At 38.3% G+C, this 16777-nt stretch overlaps 1 protein-coding gene across 1 annotated transcript; it reads left to right on the top strand.

The window, feature by feature from the left end:
* The first annotated feature begins 360 nt into the window (after positions 1 to 360).
* Positions 361 to 16777, top strand: LOC110454217 (steroid 17-alpha-hydroxylase/17,20 lyase-like). The gene is made up of 11 exons (XM_021503659.1): positions 361 to 379; positions 5929 to 6130; positions 8004 to 8081; positions 9158 to 9256; positions 11301 to 11394; positions 12452 to 12610; positions 13232 to 13440; positions 13701 to 13829; positions 14267 to 14371; positions 15303 to 15437; positions 15553 to 16777. Exons 2-11 carry the CDS (start codon positions 5932 to 5934, stop codon positions 15900 to 15902), a joined length of 1557 nt encoding a protein of 518 aa, XP_021359334.1. The 5' UTR covers positions 361 to 379; positions 5929 to 5931; the 3' UTR covers positions 15903 to 16777.

The following is a 16777-nucleotide window of genomic DNA, read 5'->3' as shown; positions in this document are numbered from 1 at the left end:
ATGCCAGTTACGTCCGTTTCATCATCGTATATGTCATACTTTAATAGTTATCTCTTCTTCTTTCTTTGTAAACAATTTTGTACCGGCACTTTGTAGTCAGTTTTTACCAATATCTTCAGGTCGAATGAAATAGTTTACAAATCATCTGCATCACATACATCAGTGTTCATTGTATAAATGTTGTACTCCTTTATTTGTCTCTACGCTACCAGAAAATACCAGAAATATCGGAAAACATCCCGTGGCTTGTCTGCGCCTAGCGTCCTTGCCCGCTTCGGTACTAGCTATATCCGATGTCAGTCCTACACAGGTATAAAACCAATACAATAGCGTGTGTCCATGTCCTCGATTCGTTCGAGAACTGCAAACGGCAATACAGGTAAGATACTGAGGTCATAGCTAGCTCTCTACGTAAACAAGGTACAAGTCATTATTTAAGATCAGCTACAGTACTGCGCTATATATAGATAAAATACACATATGTTGGTGTCACAAAGCTTTAAATCTGGCCAACAGGTGGCGCCTTTAGCTATGTATTGATGATTGAACCGCTACAAGAAACTGACGTACATGTATTTTCATGCTTTGACACTACTTACCGATGAGTAACTAATGGTGTAGCAGGAGCAAGTCCTGGCTTTGTTTACCCAGGTTCATTGAGCCTGGGGTTCCAGGGTTTCCATTACAAACAACTCACATAGTGTATAACATTTAATAGATTTATTACATAGAGCATATAACATACATACACAGACGACACAAGCTATTCAACCCCTACCCGGCTACTACTGGGACATGTACGGGAAAGGTGTAAACAAACACACTACATGACGGTATAAACACAGCGGGCAGCTAGCAAGGCTTTCCCCGGACAGTACAGAAACACACAAACACCCACCTAGCACCACGGACCGGTCAGAAGATAATGACAGCACAACACATGACAAGAGACAGAGAAAGACGGAGATACCCAGCCGAAGCTATTGGTACAGCTCCACAAGTTCCCATGTGTGGGTATGTTATGTAGACCACGGTAGCCAATCAGAACGGTTTTACCACAGAGTAGGGGTCATCCAATGAAAACACCGGTTACTAAAATAAGGAAGGAAGTTAGAAAGAGTAAAAGCCCGGATAACAACACAGAGTCCCAATAGCAGCGGTAACACATACGTCGAACACCCACGGTAGATATATATGCGATAACTTTCTTATACCCCTTTCATTCAGGCTTTCATCCAGACACTTTCACCAACACAATCCTTATATATATAATCACTCATACCCATTCGCAACCACCTGGCCAGGTTTCATAATACTCTCGACTTTCACAATGGTACGTAATTTATCTTGTCTACCGTGATGCCTTACCTGCAATAATATGAATAGACGTATATTCTCGTACACCAGCTATCTTTTTAAAGTCGTAGTATTGCTAAATGCAGGCAGTTGTGTGCAAATAGTGCATATTGCTTGTTTTGTTGATGTTGTTCAAAAATCAAATTGTTCATGTAACCCGTACATCCGGCCATAACGTTTAGATATGCGCCCCTGCAGAATCGCCTGACCTTTTCCCCATCGAGGCATATGAGACGAGATGTAACGAAGGCTTTATGTCAACTGTCAAATAAGCCTGTAATGTTGGCTGAACTTTCCTATGCGTTAGTTCGCATCAGGAACGGCATTCCACCTATAAATATGATATGATATATATTACAACGTGTGCTGTCAACTGTTCCGTCTGGTCAACAGTGTATGTGACGTCATCAGTTCGGAACCCTTGCACGAATAAAGCACCCTATATTCCCGCCACTATATTTCGGCTATTGGGTAAATACTTACTGCCCAGTGGTCATTCTTACAATCCAACTCATAAGAGAAGGATCTGTGCTCTAGATCGGCTGGTTGTATAGAGGCGTATAGAGACATTGCCGCCAGCATTCATTAAGGACATTCCAATATGGCTGCCACACCAACCTGTATATCGAATTCAATAATGCATTCCGTTAGCATTAAACAATCCCTGTCACAAAATAATCCTCCTCCAATATTTCTCAAACATAATTGAGGTACATGCCTACTAAATTTCAGAAAAAACATTCAATAACTGATGAAAAAACTCACTTTGTATATGTCCATTTTCCAAGCTAAATAAAAGTCACAACTCAGGTAAAAAACACACATTTAAACTTGTAAATATCATAAGGTTGGATGTCCATGGAGATGCATTTGTCGAGAAAATTGTAAGAAAATGTGTCAAATCTCCAGAATAATGGCATGTATTTCCCCTGAATAGATCACAACTAAGCACAAAGCGAACAAGGCTGACTGAGGTTTGAGAAAAGCATGCAAAGCAAGTGAGATTTTACCTGTACACCATTCACTATACAGGTTCTCACTCAGGTTATTTTGCTTGACTTGTATCAAAAGTCTCGTTAGCGTGATGAATTATTATAAAACATCCAATCAAAATACATGTCATCATTCTAACGGAATGCATTATTGAATTTGATACACAATTTGGTGTTGCAGCCATATTGGAATGATCATACCCGGTTTCTCGGAGAAAGTAAATGAAAGATGATTGAATACACAATTTTTCCGTGGTTTTGGTATTTATACTGAGGAACCGGTGCCATTCAGATGAACCAATGCAACAAAATACGGCTCAAAATGTTCAGAGAAGCAGTCTGTGGTAAAATGAGTTCCGATGTAATCATCATACACATGTCAAATAGAGTAAGGTATTGTTGACATTGTAATAAAGTCAGTATATTTTGATAACTAAGCTGACTGTACTCTTTAATGTACAGGCAACAAATGTGGTCAGACTTGTATACAGGAATGTGTTCGTATTCATCCTTCTGTAGCATGTTAATATTGATAAACGAAGTGTTTATTGATTGGGGCGTAGTTCACTCTTTGCTGTTTATTGAATGGGTCGTAGTTCACTCTTTGCTGTTTATTGATTGGGTCGTAGTTCACTCTTTGCTGTTTATTGAATGGGTCGTAGTGTACTCTTTGCTGTTTATTGATTGGGGCGTAGTTCACTCTATGCTGATTATTGATTGGGGCGTAGTTCACTCTTTGCTGTTTATTGAATGGGTCGTAGTGTACTCTTTGATGTTTATTGATTGGGGCGTAGTGTACTCTTTGCTGTTTATTGATTGGGGCGTAGTTCACTCTTTGCTGTTTATTGATAGGGGCGTAGTTCACTCTTTGCTGTTTATTGATAGGGGCGTAGTTCACTCTTTGCTGTTTATTGATAGGGGCGTAGTTCACTCTTTGCTGTTTATTGATTGGGGCGTAGTTCCCTCTATGCTGATTATTGATTGGGGCGTAGTTCACGCTTTGCTGTTTATTGATTGGGGCGTAGTTCACTCTTTGCTGTTTATTGATTGGGGCGTAGTGTACTCTTTGCTGTGTCGTGTAACCATTTAGTTATGGTTTAGGCACGTATGAATGAAGGTGTTTCAAAAAATACATACAGAGTCAGACATTATTTGTAGAGCCATGGTTTTAGGAAGTAAAGACACAGGATGGAATAATACACATACAGGAACTCACTCACCTTCTCATTTATGTAAGGGTCAGGAACTCACTAACCTTCACATTTATGTAAGGGTCAGGAACTCACTCACCTTCTCATTTATGTAAGGGTCAGGAACTCACTAACCTTCACATTTATGTAAGGGTCAGGAACTCACTCACCTTCACATTTATGTAAGGGTCGGACCAGGTAAATGTAAATGTAAAGACAATGTTTTGAATAATGTAATCAAGTGTCGTACAGAGATGTTTCATAACCATTCATGCTCCAACACTCTTAAATCGATCAATATTGTGTATGACTTTTATATTTTGAGTTGTTGTAATAATCAAGTTGATAGCCGACACATTAATGCTGAGAGATGTCCGTGTATGTGACACTGTATACGTAGTTTAGGGTGGTCGGGTGGTGCAGTGGATAACGCACTTGCCTTTCACCAAGGCCGCAGGGTTCAATTCCCCGATCGGACGTGAAAAGGTTGGGGTCACCTGTCCGACTACATGGGTTTTCTCCGGGTACTCCGGATTCCATCCACGCTAAGACCCCCCAAGCGCTAACATCCGGGCCAACAAGAGTGATTAATATAAGTTGAGATAACTTGTTTCATAATTGTTGTAAAATAAATAAAGTTTAAATTTACTGTAATTATTACAGACTGATATCACATTGTACTGGAACTCACACAAGAGTTAACTGTCACATACTGGCAAAAATAGTTGCATGTGACAAGCTGTATACAGGTTTACAAGTTGACACCAAGGCAACCTGTTACTTGCTGTCCCTAGGCAACCTGTTACCAGGTTTACCAGAACCAGCGGTCACTAAGGCAACCTGTTACCAGCTGTCATAGATATAACCTGTTACCATATTTACCAGAACCAGCTGTCACCAAGGTAACCTGTTACCAGCTGTCATAGATATAACCTGTTACCATGTTTACCGGAACCAGCGGTCACCAAGGCAACCTGTTACCAGCTGTCATAGATATAACCTGTTACCATATTTACCAGAACCAGCTGTCGCCAAGGTACCCTGTTACCAGCTGTCATAGATATAACCTTTTACCATATTTACCAGAACCAGCTGTCACCAAGGTAACCTGTTACCAGCTCTCATAGATATAACCTGTTACCATATTTACCACAACCAGCTGTCACCAAGGCAACCTGTTACCAGCTGTCATAGATATAACATGTTACCATATTTACCAGAACCAGCTGTCACCAAGGTAACCTGTTACCAGCTCTCATAGATATAACCTGTTACCATATTTACCAGAACCAGCGGTCACTAAGGCAACCTGTTACCAGTTGTCATAGATATAACCTGTTACCATATTTACCAGAACCAGCGGTCACCAAGGCAACCTGTTACCAGCTGTCAAAAATATAACCTGTTACCAGGTTTACCTGTCACATGGTGTCATCAGGGATAACTATTACAAGCTGTCAGTAGGTAGGGTTTCCTGTCACAAGCTGTTCCCAACGTTACGTGTTACCCAGCTGTCACTAATGTAGCTATTACCAGATGTCACAAAGCCTACAGTTAACTGTTACCAGACGTAAGGAAGATTACCTGTCACAAGTTGTCAACGTGGCTACGTATCACCAGATATTACCAGGTTTATCTATTACATGTCACCAGGGTTACTTACTATAACCATTATCCATGCGCACTTGCTGATATGCAACAAACAGACATATGTAAAACTTCAGTATCATTTGAACATTTCTTGGCTACATTTATTGATCTGAAACAGTTTCGTAAAAATATTGTGCAATGAACACTAAACATGAAAAAATGCTGCGGAGGTATATTGTCATTGTTGTTTCCATTGGTGTCGTAATGGAATAAAATAAATACTATACAGTTCAATAACATAGTCAATTTATTTCTAAAAAATGTCTTCATGTGGGTAAGTATGCATTATGACAATTTCTTTTTACATAACCAATAAGAGTTTCTATGTGACGTATCGATGACTAGTACGGTATGTACACAGTCACCTTCATCAGACAAATGACCAGTGAAGCGTATGCACACAAAGGTGTAAAATGTGTACGAGTTGTCCACACAATCGGTGTCGATTCGGCTAAGCTGTAAGCGTATGTACACTAGTTGTTATTTATGTACCGGTTTAGCTATGCTTTTTCGTAGTAAATAGTACATAGTAAATTACTAACGAACCACAGCAACTGTGCAATTACTATACATCATATTTTAAACAGATTTACATGTATGTCATACTCTTTGGCTACAACTGTTTTGCCTCAATCCCGCGTTGTAGAATAAACATTTTGTTCAGTCAAAAATCACAAATCTGTTGGAATGAGGGGTATATTTTTGCATATTTTAGTATATTTACATGTGTTCTGTTTTAGGACATGATCGGGTTCAAAGGACAAGTACAAGAGGGTCTGTATCACACAAAGGATGTGTTTGCAATACTATGGAACAGGGTCAATGGTACTGCCTGTTTGGTCGGCGTTAGTGCAAGTCTTGCAGTCTATTGGTTAATAAAGAAGACCAGGTACCGCCTTCCACCGGGACCAGTAGCTCTTCCATTGGTCGGCAACTATAGTCGTACGTATAAACAAACTACTTTCTATAATAAGCTGCAATACACCAATTTCTACCACAATACGCTGTTATTCCACTCTCAGATCATTGTATAAACATGCAGAATGATAGATACATATGAGTTATACACCGCACGTGGTATATTACCTTCCAGAGTTTTCATTGGTCGAGAAGATGAACTTAGAGTTTGACCGAGACGACTTTTTCCACGCGCCTTTTGCCACGTGCTGTTTTGTTTACGTCGTCTGCTGTCAACATCCGGCAAATGTTGGTGACTTAGTGGGGTTAAGCGATGGGTAAAAGTGGGTTATTAAGGCAATATTAAAAGAAGTTGATACTTAAAGATTTGATCGCTAGTTTCAGGCAAAATTGCTACAGACGCTCGATATCGTTTCGACGTCACACAGTCGCGTGTCCAGTTCGTGAAACCAAAACAAGATCTGTCACAGTGTCGGAAAATATTTCGTTCTCCCAACGTCCCGTTATCGCTATTTGGAGGGTCTGACTATGGCTGAACTTTCACTATAAACGTCAACCATAGAACCGTCACGAAGAAACGTCCAAGGCCTACGGTTTTGGGCATTGACAGCGATTAGTTAGTCTTCATCACTTGGCGGGAGGCAGACTTCGTACGATATGCGTTCGCGCATATAGTCTGCGGTTAATTGATTTAAATTAATGCAATACTGCATACTCTCAATGCTTAAAGAAGTACACCAATGCATATAAAAAATATGACAACCAATACTTATATTTACATTTTATGTTAATCAACTTACAGTTCACGCAGAAATAAAGACATAATATTAGTCTGAACATGTTTCAACGTCAGGGTAAATCTATACAGAGAACAGCCACCAGTTGACAGTGGAACAATGCAATCACCAACGTTGCAGTTATGACGTCATAAGCATAGCGACGTCACAATAACCCAATGTATATTATACGGAAATAACATACATTTGTCCGATAGAAACATCTAGGCTCTGTGCAGTGAAAATGTAAATATTTTTTAATATTAATGAGTGACTTTTTACATATGGGTCATATCGCTACTCCAGCCTTGTTCAAATCAGGTCACACTCCAGCTGTTTCCGACTGAGATTGTGGTAGAAACAGATCACACGACTCGTGGTTGTTGAGTATGGTATTTATTTCACTCTCGATATTTCTAACTCGAGTGAAATATATACCATATTCACCAACTACTCGGTGTGTAACCTCTATTTCTCCCACACATGACAGATTTATCTCCCGTTTTGCCGGTGCTAGATTTATCTGTCTCCGCCCTAGGGTTGAGACAGGGGGATTCCCCTATTCATAACAATGGCATGACGTCACTTCAACAATACAATGACGTCACGTCAACAATCCATCAACAAATTGCCTGTATGTGTTTTGGGTCCATGTTTACCTTTATTTCACATTAAAATACTGTTAGATATGGGAGAAAAATAATCAATCGCTACTGGTTGTGTAAGATAGAGAAATCTCAACCCGAGGACTAAGATTTTTTGTCCAGAACTCGGCAAGCCTCGTTCTGGACAAAAAATCTTAGTCCTCGGGTTGAGATTTCTCTATCTTACACAAGCCTCGTTCTGGACAAAAAATCTTAGTCCGAGGGTTGAGATTTCTCTATCTTACACAACCAGTAGCGATAGATTCTATTAATCTACCCAGACTGCTTCTGGTAACAAACGGTGATCAACTCTCGTTGTACGTCCACTCAATCTGCTTCTATCACGAATAAGGGTTTTTTAGTCGAATATTTAATTATCTTAGGCATTCTGATTTACTGCGTTTTTTAAACATACTGATATTCTGAATATATTTGCGACAGAAAAATTGAAAAGCGTCTATGTTGGTTGATTAACAGTTTTGGGAGACTCAAGGCTACACGAGACATGTGCCCGGCTGTCAGCTATTTACGGACCCGTCATCACTATACAGATAGGTAAGATACCGACCACCAGAACTCTCAGGGATCATCAAAAGGCAAAGTTGAGATTTTAGAAATCATGACGATATAGAGTTTATTTATGCCATATGCAAATACTTCTATTGAAGAAGTGATTACTTTAATTGATCTCTTCAAAAGTTTGGAACTTAGCGTCAGTTTTGGTTGTGCCAACGGATAACACCCACAGAAGACTTCGCTTTCAGTTTTTTCTATTGCTTTAAATAAGTCATTTGTTTATTCTCATGGGTTTTTGTCTTTTTTAAGCAAATCATAATAAGGTACTTTAAAAGACAATAGTATGAAAAACATAAACCGAAGCAGAAGTGAGTATAACATAGACTGAACCATGTTCACTGTACTGAAATTGATATCTAGAAAGGAATATAACTGCTGTTAACCACTGTATGCTTTAAGAGGCAGTTCATGTGAAAAACTCCCTCGTAGAATTTTGAATTGCGTTTGTGTCCTGTACTTGAGGCCACAAAAGTTACACAGCAGATAATATAGCCCCATTTGTAATCTTCACCTTTTTGTCTTCCAACGCCTCACTTTGAAATACCTCAGTTTCCGCCAAAACGGGTAGTTGTTATTCCTTGCTTGGCGTTTACAGTTATCACGCCAAATGTTAATATCATGTGACCAGAAAGAATACTGTGCTTGGTGCATTCGGCTTTATATTTCAGTAAGGTAGCAGTCGGCGTCAGATCAGCGTTATCACAAGGCAGCAAATGCACAAACCGACTCCAGTTTACATAACTCTTACTTGTATACGTTTCACACACAGAGGCACACGTTTCACACACAGAGGCACGTCCGTAAATGACCTTACCGGTTACACGGACACTAAAGATAATAAAACAAAAACAAACATGTAAAACTTTGTTTGATTATCATAAAACGAAGTATGCTGTATAAAATAAAGTGGGAATAATGTATTGTATAAGCATCGAAAATAATAAAGTAATAGTATTTTCACATAGTTAAACCCATTAAACACTTCTCTATGAAGATTTGATATATTTTATGTACATTAACGCCTATAACATTCTGTTGTACTTATGTTGGAATAGGTCCACTGAAGATGGTGGTTTTGAATACAATAGAAGCCACAATAGAGGCAATGGTAACCAAGGGAACCGACTTTGCAAACAGACCCGTGACTGCATCAGGTAAGTGTTACCCTAAAACAAACAGACCCGTGCCATCATCTGGTGAACATTAACTTATAACAAACAGACTCGTGACATCATCTGGTGAGTATTACCCTATAACAAACAGAACCGTGACATCATCTGGTAAGTGTTATCTTATAACAAACAAGACTCGTGACATCATCTGGTGAGTGTTATCCTATAACAAACAGCCCCGTGACTGTATCTGGTAAGTGTTACCCTATAACAAACAGACCCGTGACATCATCTGGTAAGTGTTAACTTATATCAGACAGACCCGTGACTACATCTGGTAAGTGTAAACTTATATCAAACAGACCCGTGACATCATCTGGTAAGTGTTAACTTATAACAAACAGACCCGTGACATCATCTGGTAAGTGTAAACCTATAACAAACAGACCCGTGACATACTCTGGTAAGTGTTAACTTATAACAAACAGACGCGTGTCTGCATCTGGTCAGTGAAGACCTATAACAAACAGACCCGTGACATCATCTGGTAAGTGTTAACTTATATCAGACAGACCCGTGACTACATCTGGTAAGTGTAAACTTATAACAAACAGACCCGTGACCTCATCTGGTAAGTGTAAACCTATAACAAACAGCCCCGTGACATCATCTGGTAAGTGTAAACTTATAACAAACAGACCCGTGACAGCATCTGGTAAGTGTAAACTTATATCAAACAGACCTGTGACATCATCTGGTAAGTGTTAACTTATAACAAACAGACCCGTGACATAATCTGGTAAGTGTAAACTTATAACAAACAGACGCGTGTCTGCATCTGGTCAGTGTAAACCTATAACAAACAGACCCGTGACATCATCTGGTAAGTGTAAACCTATAACAAACAGACCCGTGACATCATCTGGTCAGTGTAAACCTATAACAAACAGACCCGTGACATCATCACGTCAGTGTGAACTTATAACAAACAGACCCGTGACATCATCTGGTAAGTGTAAACCTATAACAAACATACCCGTGACATCATCTGGTAAGTGTAAACTTATAACAAACAGACCCGTGACTGCATCTGGTAAGTGTTAACCTATAACAAACAGACCTGTGACTGCATCTGGTCAGTGTAAACCTATAACAAACAGACCCGTGACATTATCTGGTAAGTGTAAACCTATAACAAACAGACCCGTGACATTATCTGGTAAGTGTAAACCTATAACAAACAGACCCGTGACATCATCTGGAAAGTGTTACCCTATAACAAACAGACGCGTGACTGCATCTGGTAAGTGTTAACTTAAAACATCACTGCATCAGGTATTGATCTTAATAAAATAGTGTAAAACACTAAGCATTAAATGCTTTGGTCATATATTTAGAAACCATAATGTTTATCTCGTTAAAACTAATCGTATTAAAAGACTATGTTCACAAGACCTGTTGCCCCACACTAAACTGGCCAATCAGAAAGTAGCTATCGAAATCCTGTCATTTGTCCCTACACATTCTTGCTCGTGCTAGATCAGTTTGTTTACAAGACGGAAATTTCAGGATAGTTCGTCAACATTCTGTTATCAAAAATTTTAAACTCCAAAATTGGATGCAGATTAGCAAAATGAGCTTACCGAATTTGGTGATTAAAGAAATGTTGGTGTTATGTAATATCCATACGACACTGTAATATTCGTGAATGAGAAATGTTTTGTATATGGTTTGTGATTCCAAAACACACACATTTGATTAATCAAGGTTAGTACAAGGAATCCCTACTATTTATCTATTCAGTAAAACGGTGAATTTACATCCGATTTTGTCGATAACACTTCCGTCCCTGTTGTTTTGGTTAGAAATTGGGTGTAGCTTAAGTGCAATGGGCGGGATTTAACGTATATGATGCATAAATATTTTTTTATTTTAATGGAATATTCCGGTTGATCACAAAAACAAGCATTTTATAGTAAAATAGAATCGTTTTGACTTTATATATTCGGAACAGGATGAAACCATATATATTAGTTGTTAATGTATATTTTCAGACAAACATATTCCTTTTTTTCGCATAAAACAGGGATGTTGCTAAGTGATGGCGGCAAAAACATCCTCCTGTCACAATACACACCCACCTGGAAACTTCACCGCAAAATTGCCAGCAAGGCTCTCAGGTCAGTGTAGGGGACGTAACTATAACAAGCCTCATCTAAATACGTCACGGTGACGTCATCATAAAACGTCATTTGGACGTCATCATAACACAACACTATCTAAGTAATATTATATTTAGACTAGAAGACATTTTTTTACAGATTTATATATCCAATGCATGTTTGTTAATAGCTCGGCCTGTTGACACTATTTCACCTACCGTATCCTTTACCTGTTCATATTGCATCAATAATATATCTTCCAATACAAACAAACGTAACTCCTTTTCAAAACAAGTATGGATGCTGAAGAGTATTATGCTAGAGTTATGGCGGAACGAAAAGAAATAAAGCAGATTCTCTGCGTGAAAAGGTTTATATTTTATATCTTCTGCAAATTCAATTACTTGTGTTGGACTACATTATGAACACCAAACTCAAGTAAACGTTTCTAGACTGAATGCAGCCTCTATAGCTAAGTTGTAATCTCGCCATTTTGTAATGAAACTTATTATGCAAGCTTCTGCTGAAAATCTACGAACCTGATGACGATATATATACACGTGAATTATGACGGCTCGCTCATTGTGACAACAAACAATTCCAATAACGTTGTATCCTACGAACTAACCGGGAGATGTCTGGTCACGAATGAAGGGAATGTTTCTTTTCTAGTGTTTCGAGAGGCGGGTTGTGGTAGTATCCCTTTTGCATTTAAATGAAAAAGCAGTTTGCACCGCCAAAGCAGCTCTATTGCTACCTACGGTCAACACGATAAATTGTCTGTAAACAACATAGCATGTCTTCAATCTCCAGTTTCAAAAGTTAGTGCTGTGATAATTTCCGTACTCATTCATTGACTTTGGTCTATAGTTTGTATCCATTTTACCTTTACACATCATGTGTAAAAGACGCAATATATACAATTTTTTTTGCAGGGTTTTCAATTAAATACATAATAGTACAATATCAGCTGCTTAAACCGAAGTTTTAAATTAAGTGTACTGTGATCATGTTTTCAATCTCGCAGTCCATCCGTTCACAGGATATGTTTACATACATCTACCTTTCCATACAGAAACTCTTTACGAGGTGAGAAACAGGAGACCGCTTTAGATGCCTCCATGGCTGAGTTTATTACACTACTGACGGCCACTGAGGGACAACCCTTCACCCCTCATGCCTACATAGACCACGCTTTGTTCAACTTAATGAGTGGACTCTGCTTCAAGAAGGTGTAAGTTCAAGAAGACATAAATAATGAATTACCATTGTACTATATTGAAAATACATTCATAAAATTGTTAAAATGAATTATCCATGAAATACATCCCTCCGGTCTAGAGAAAGCATTATCAATTGTATCATATTGGGTTCTTTGTCCTTTTTTGTCTACTTTTTCTACTTTTCGGCAAATTTTCGACAAGAATTGGTGTTTATATGATGTTTGTAACTACAACGACGGTCAAACCTGTAAAAGACCAGCACTATTTTGTTCTTTTCTGATCGTATGAGAATTTATGTAGGACCCTTTTCAGAGACTTTTAGCCTCCATCGTTTCTCTTATTTATCTCCATTGCTTTCTCTGCGGCTTTATCTCCAAAGGGATACATGTTAAGTCCGCCATCAGAATAATGTGACGGTTGAAGTATCATGCGACTGTGTAAAGTCTAAGTTTCAGTTAGGTGGCTCTTGTATGTGGCATTACAATTGTCCCGTCATCTAGTGACATCGTCTTCATATCAATTTGATTGTGATGACGCAAGACATTAAACAAATAAAGTATTTTTACACAACGTCAGTTTCTTCCTTTTAAAGATATTGGTGCTCAGAGAGAGACTGTCTGGGTTTTTTTCAGATACCAATTCAACGACAAAACGTTTAAACGTTTTATAGACGTTGACAATGAATTCATCAGAGAATTTGGACTCGGTCTTATTGAAGATGTCTTTCCCATTTTGGCAATCTGGCCCAGTCAACGCTTTCAAAAGGTCATTGGGCTCCTGACAGAAATCCTACAGTTTACATATGACAGGTTTCAAGAACATGTGGATGATTTTGATGCAGGTAAATGTATTCTGTTCAACATTTTCATTTTCAATACTATTTGTAAAAATAAAGGACTTTAATTAGGGCATATATCCTACTTGTATCAACATGCCTCATTATTTCAATATTGCATACCTAATTTAGCATTGGACACTTCATCAAGTGTCAGTTATTTAGTCCATACACTGACACGTCTTGTTCATGAATTACTCCCTTCAGTCCGGACATCTGATTTTCCCATCCTTATAATGTCATTGGTATAAACATTTCTGTTTAAGACGACATCAAGGATATCTCGGACTTTGTGATCATGGCACGTAAAGAAGCCGAGGAAGAGGAGAACGCTGAACTGTTGGACCAGTTAACAGATGAGCATTTACGACAGATAGTGACTGATGTTTTCTTTGGTAACTCTCACGATGTATATCTTTGGTATAAACATATGTAATATAACAATCGTTAATGTTTTTCTTTATTTATTTATTTCCTTTATATCATACTTATGCTAGACGTTACTACGTTGTACAACAGTAAAATTACAGTAAACCCCATATGATTTCAAATTCGTTTTCTTTACTTCTTTCAGGCTATATACGAATATGTCTCCCTCAATATATATAACCCCTTATAACATCAACATTTTATAAATGGAAGAAAGAGTACTCGTTTACCAAAAGTCTGCATAGTCCTTCCTACCAGTACAGGAACATGTATATAATAGGCTTTTTGGTAGATTTGATTACATCTGTACCTACATGTACTTAAGCAATAGATATGTTTGACATTTCATCTGCATGGTGTACTTAGCATTATTGTAATTATGTATACGATTTATTGTGGACAGCTGGATTTGAAACTTCACGTTTTACACTAACCTGGGGCCTGCTATACTTGGCCGGTCACCCCGAGGTACAGAAGCGGGCCCAGTTGGAGATGGACGAGGTTGTAGGTATGTTAGAAATTACAATCGGATTGGCATAATATGAGGCTCAGAGACGGTTGGTTGGCTCGTTTATAGGGTTAGGTGGGTCCAGTCGGAGCAAGACACGCTTGTAAGTGTGAAAATAACATATGCATGGTCTCTAAATGGAAGATTCTATGATAACGTGTTTAAGTATACAACAGGTGTATTCTGTCTCCGAACCTGCACAGTAGTAGATATATACTGAAACAATTACGTAAGCAAACCCAATTAAAGTTTGACAACGTCGTGTGCATGCGTAAAAACAGTTAGGCCACTGCCTATCCACACAGAAAACATGAAAATGAAACTCAAAGGAATGATGCTGTTTAGTTAAAATAATTGGACCTCTTCACCGTCGATCGGACAAATACTGAGGCATTTATCAATCCCATGTAAAGACACGTGTATAGATTGAAAGTAGATTAGAATTAAGCAGTGGATGCTTCCTCGTGATTGATCAAGTATGATTACAGGAAAATAAGGCCCTGTAGTTTGGATGTTGTCAATACAGGTGACGCATACTTCAGATTACCCAAGTTTGTATACCCAATAAATAGAACAATTGAGAAACGAAGAATGGTCTCCTTTCCTCTTAGCATTGCAAATAAGTTATTTTGCAAAACACAACATTACGTGGTAAGCGCCGCACAATTACAACCAAGTTAGAATTATAAATACCGCGCCAAACGATGAGATTAATGACGTCTGACGTCATCACTTTTTGTATTGTAGGTTATCCGGTGTTACAATGAAAGGTTATAGTTTAAACCACATGTTTTTCATATCAATAAACATGTACAATTACATAGACATTTCATTCAGATGATTGGGAAACAAGTACTATTGTACTTGTGCATAGTCCTTCTATATCTGCATTTAATGTTGATATTTGATTTCTATTTGTCTGATACTAAAGGGCGAGCCCGACTTCCCACACTAAAGGACCGTTCCTCCCTTCCGTACACTGAAGCTGTCCTCCATGAGGTGATGCGAGTAGCCACGGTCTCACCGTTGGGAATCCCGCATGCGGCCCGTGTCGACTCCATGATTTGTACGTATCCGAATGCATCACAGTATACTTGGATGCATTCCATGGCAATACTTTTCGTTATATATAATAGTTTTACTGCATTACACTATAATCATCTCTCTGTTTTATAATTCAGGTGGCTATGATATTCCGAAGGGTACAACGGTGGCCATCAACCACTGGGCACTTCACAATGATCCAAGATACTGGGACCAACCTCAGAAATTCAACCCCGAACGATTTTTGACTTCTGAGGGAAAGCTTGCTCCAATACCTGACAGTTGGGTTCCATTTTCCGTCGGTAGGAGAGTGTGTATAGGAGAATCTGCATCAAAACCAGAACTTATACTAATTCTGTCGGTTATCCTTCACCAGTTCAACATTAAATTACCGCCAGGAGTCGCGGCTGACTATTCACCAGAAGCGTCTGGACTAGCGGGATACATTGCGAATAGATATAAGATCCAGGCTGAGAAAAGAGAATAGGTCCAATCTTACAGTCTATGGATTGGTGTTGAAAACTAAATAGTTATGCTTTTCGGTTATCCAGCTTTCTTCTAGTCTACAGGAGAAAGTGTTTCATAACTGATTGTCCCTTTTAGCTAATGTAATTATGGATTGTTCATGGAAAAAAGAACATCATTTTGTATAAAAATCAGTGTGTATAACAAATGTAGCTCTGAGTAGTAAGCTTAAACAATATTTACATTTTTCAAAACCCTGAATTCAAATAAATGGATTTTGTTTTAAAAAATGGACAACGTTGCAACGCCTCAATTAAGTGTAAACATTGACCATGCAGCAGTGGAAGAGATTGTAACATTAAGGAAGTATTGTAAATATGGTTATCGCACAACAATGGCGGCTATATCCTCAATGTATGGCTACTTATAGTCAAAAAGAAAATATCAATAATCAGATGATAGTTTATATCACTATGTCAACAAAACGGAAGTCAACGTCGTTTGATACGAATCATTTTAAATGAAATGTTGTTACGAAGCAAATGTACACCAGGGCCCAGTTGTTCAAAAATCGGTTAGCTTATATAATCACTGTTCAACAACATTTTTTCAACCTTCTATTTCTTCGTCAATATATAAGGTAAAACCTCACAATTTTGAATGTAAATTCACTCTACTAAATATGTGATATCTGGAAAGTTGTAACTTATTCAATTGTAGCTTTTTAAGATACACAGAAATCAAAATTTTTGCTGACCACTGATTTAGCTAATCAACTTTTGGACAACTCGGCCCAGAGTGTAATATTACATCTCATAGTCATAAGAAAAATTCTAAAACAGGAATCATGGAAACATCAAATAAATGAAAGACATCACAAAATACCACAATCTACAG

Source organism: Mizuhopecten yessoensis, unplaced genomic scaffold (assembly GCF_002113885.1).
Source record: "Mizuhopecten yessoensis strain PY_sf001 unplaced genomic scaffold, ASM211388v2 scaffold83, whole genome shotgun sequence".
Classification (NCBI taxonomy): Eukaryota; Metazoa; Mollusca; class Bivalvia; order Pectinida; family Pectinidae; genus Mizuhopecten; species Mizuhopecten yessoensis.
The sequence above is the reverse complement of the archived record's forward strand: the minus strand, read 5'-3'. Positions and strand labels throughout refer to the sequence as shown.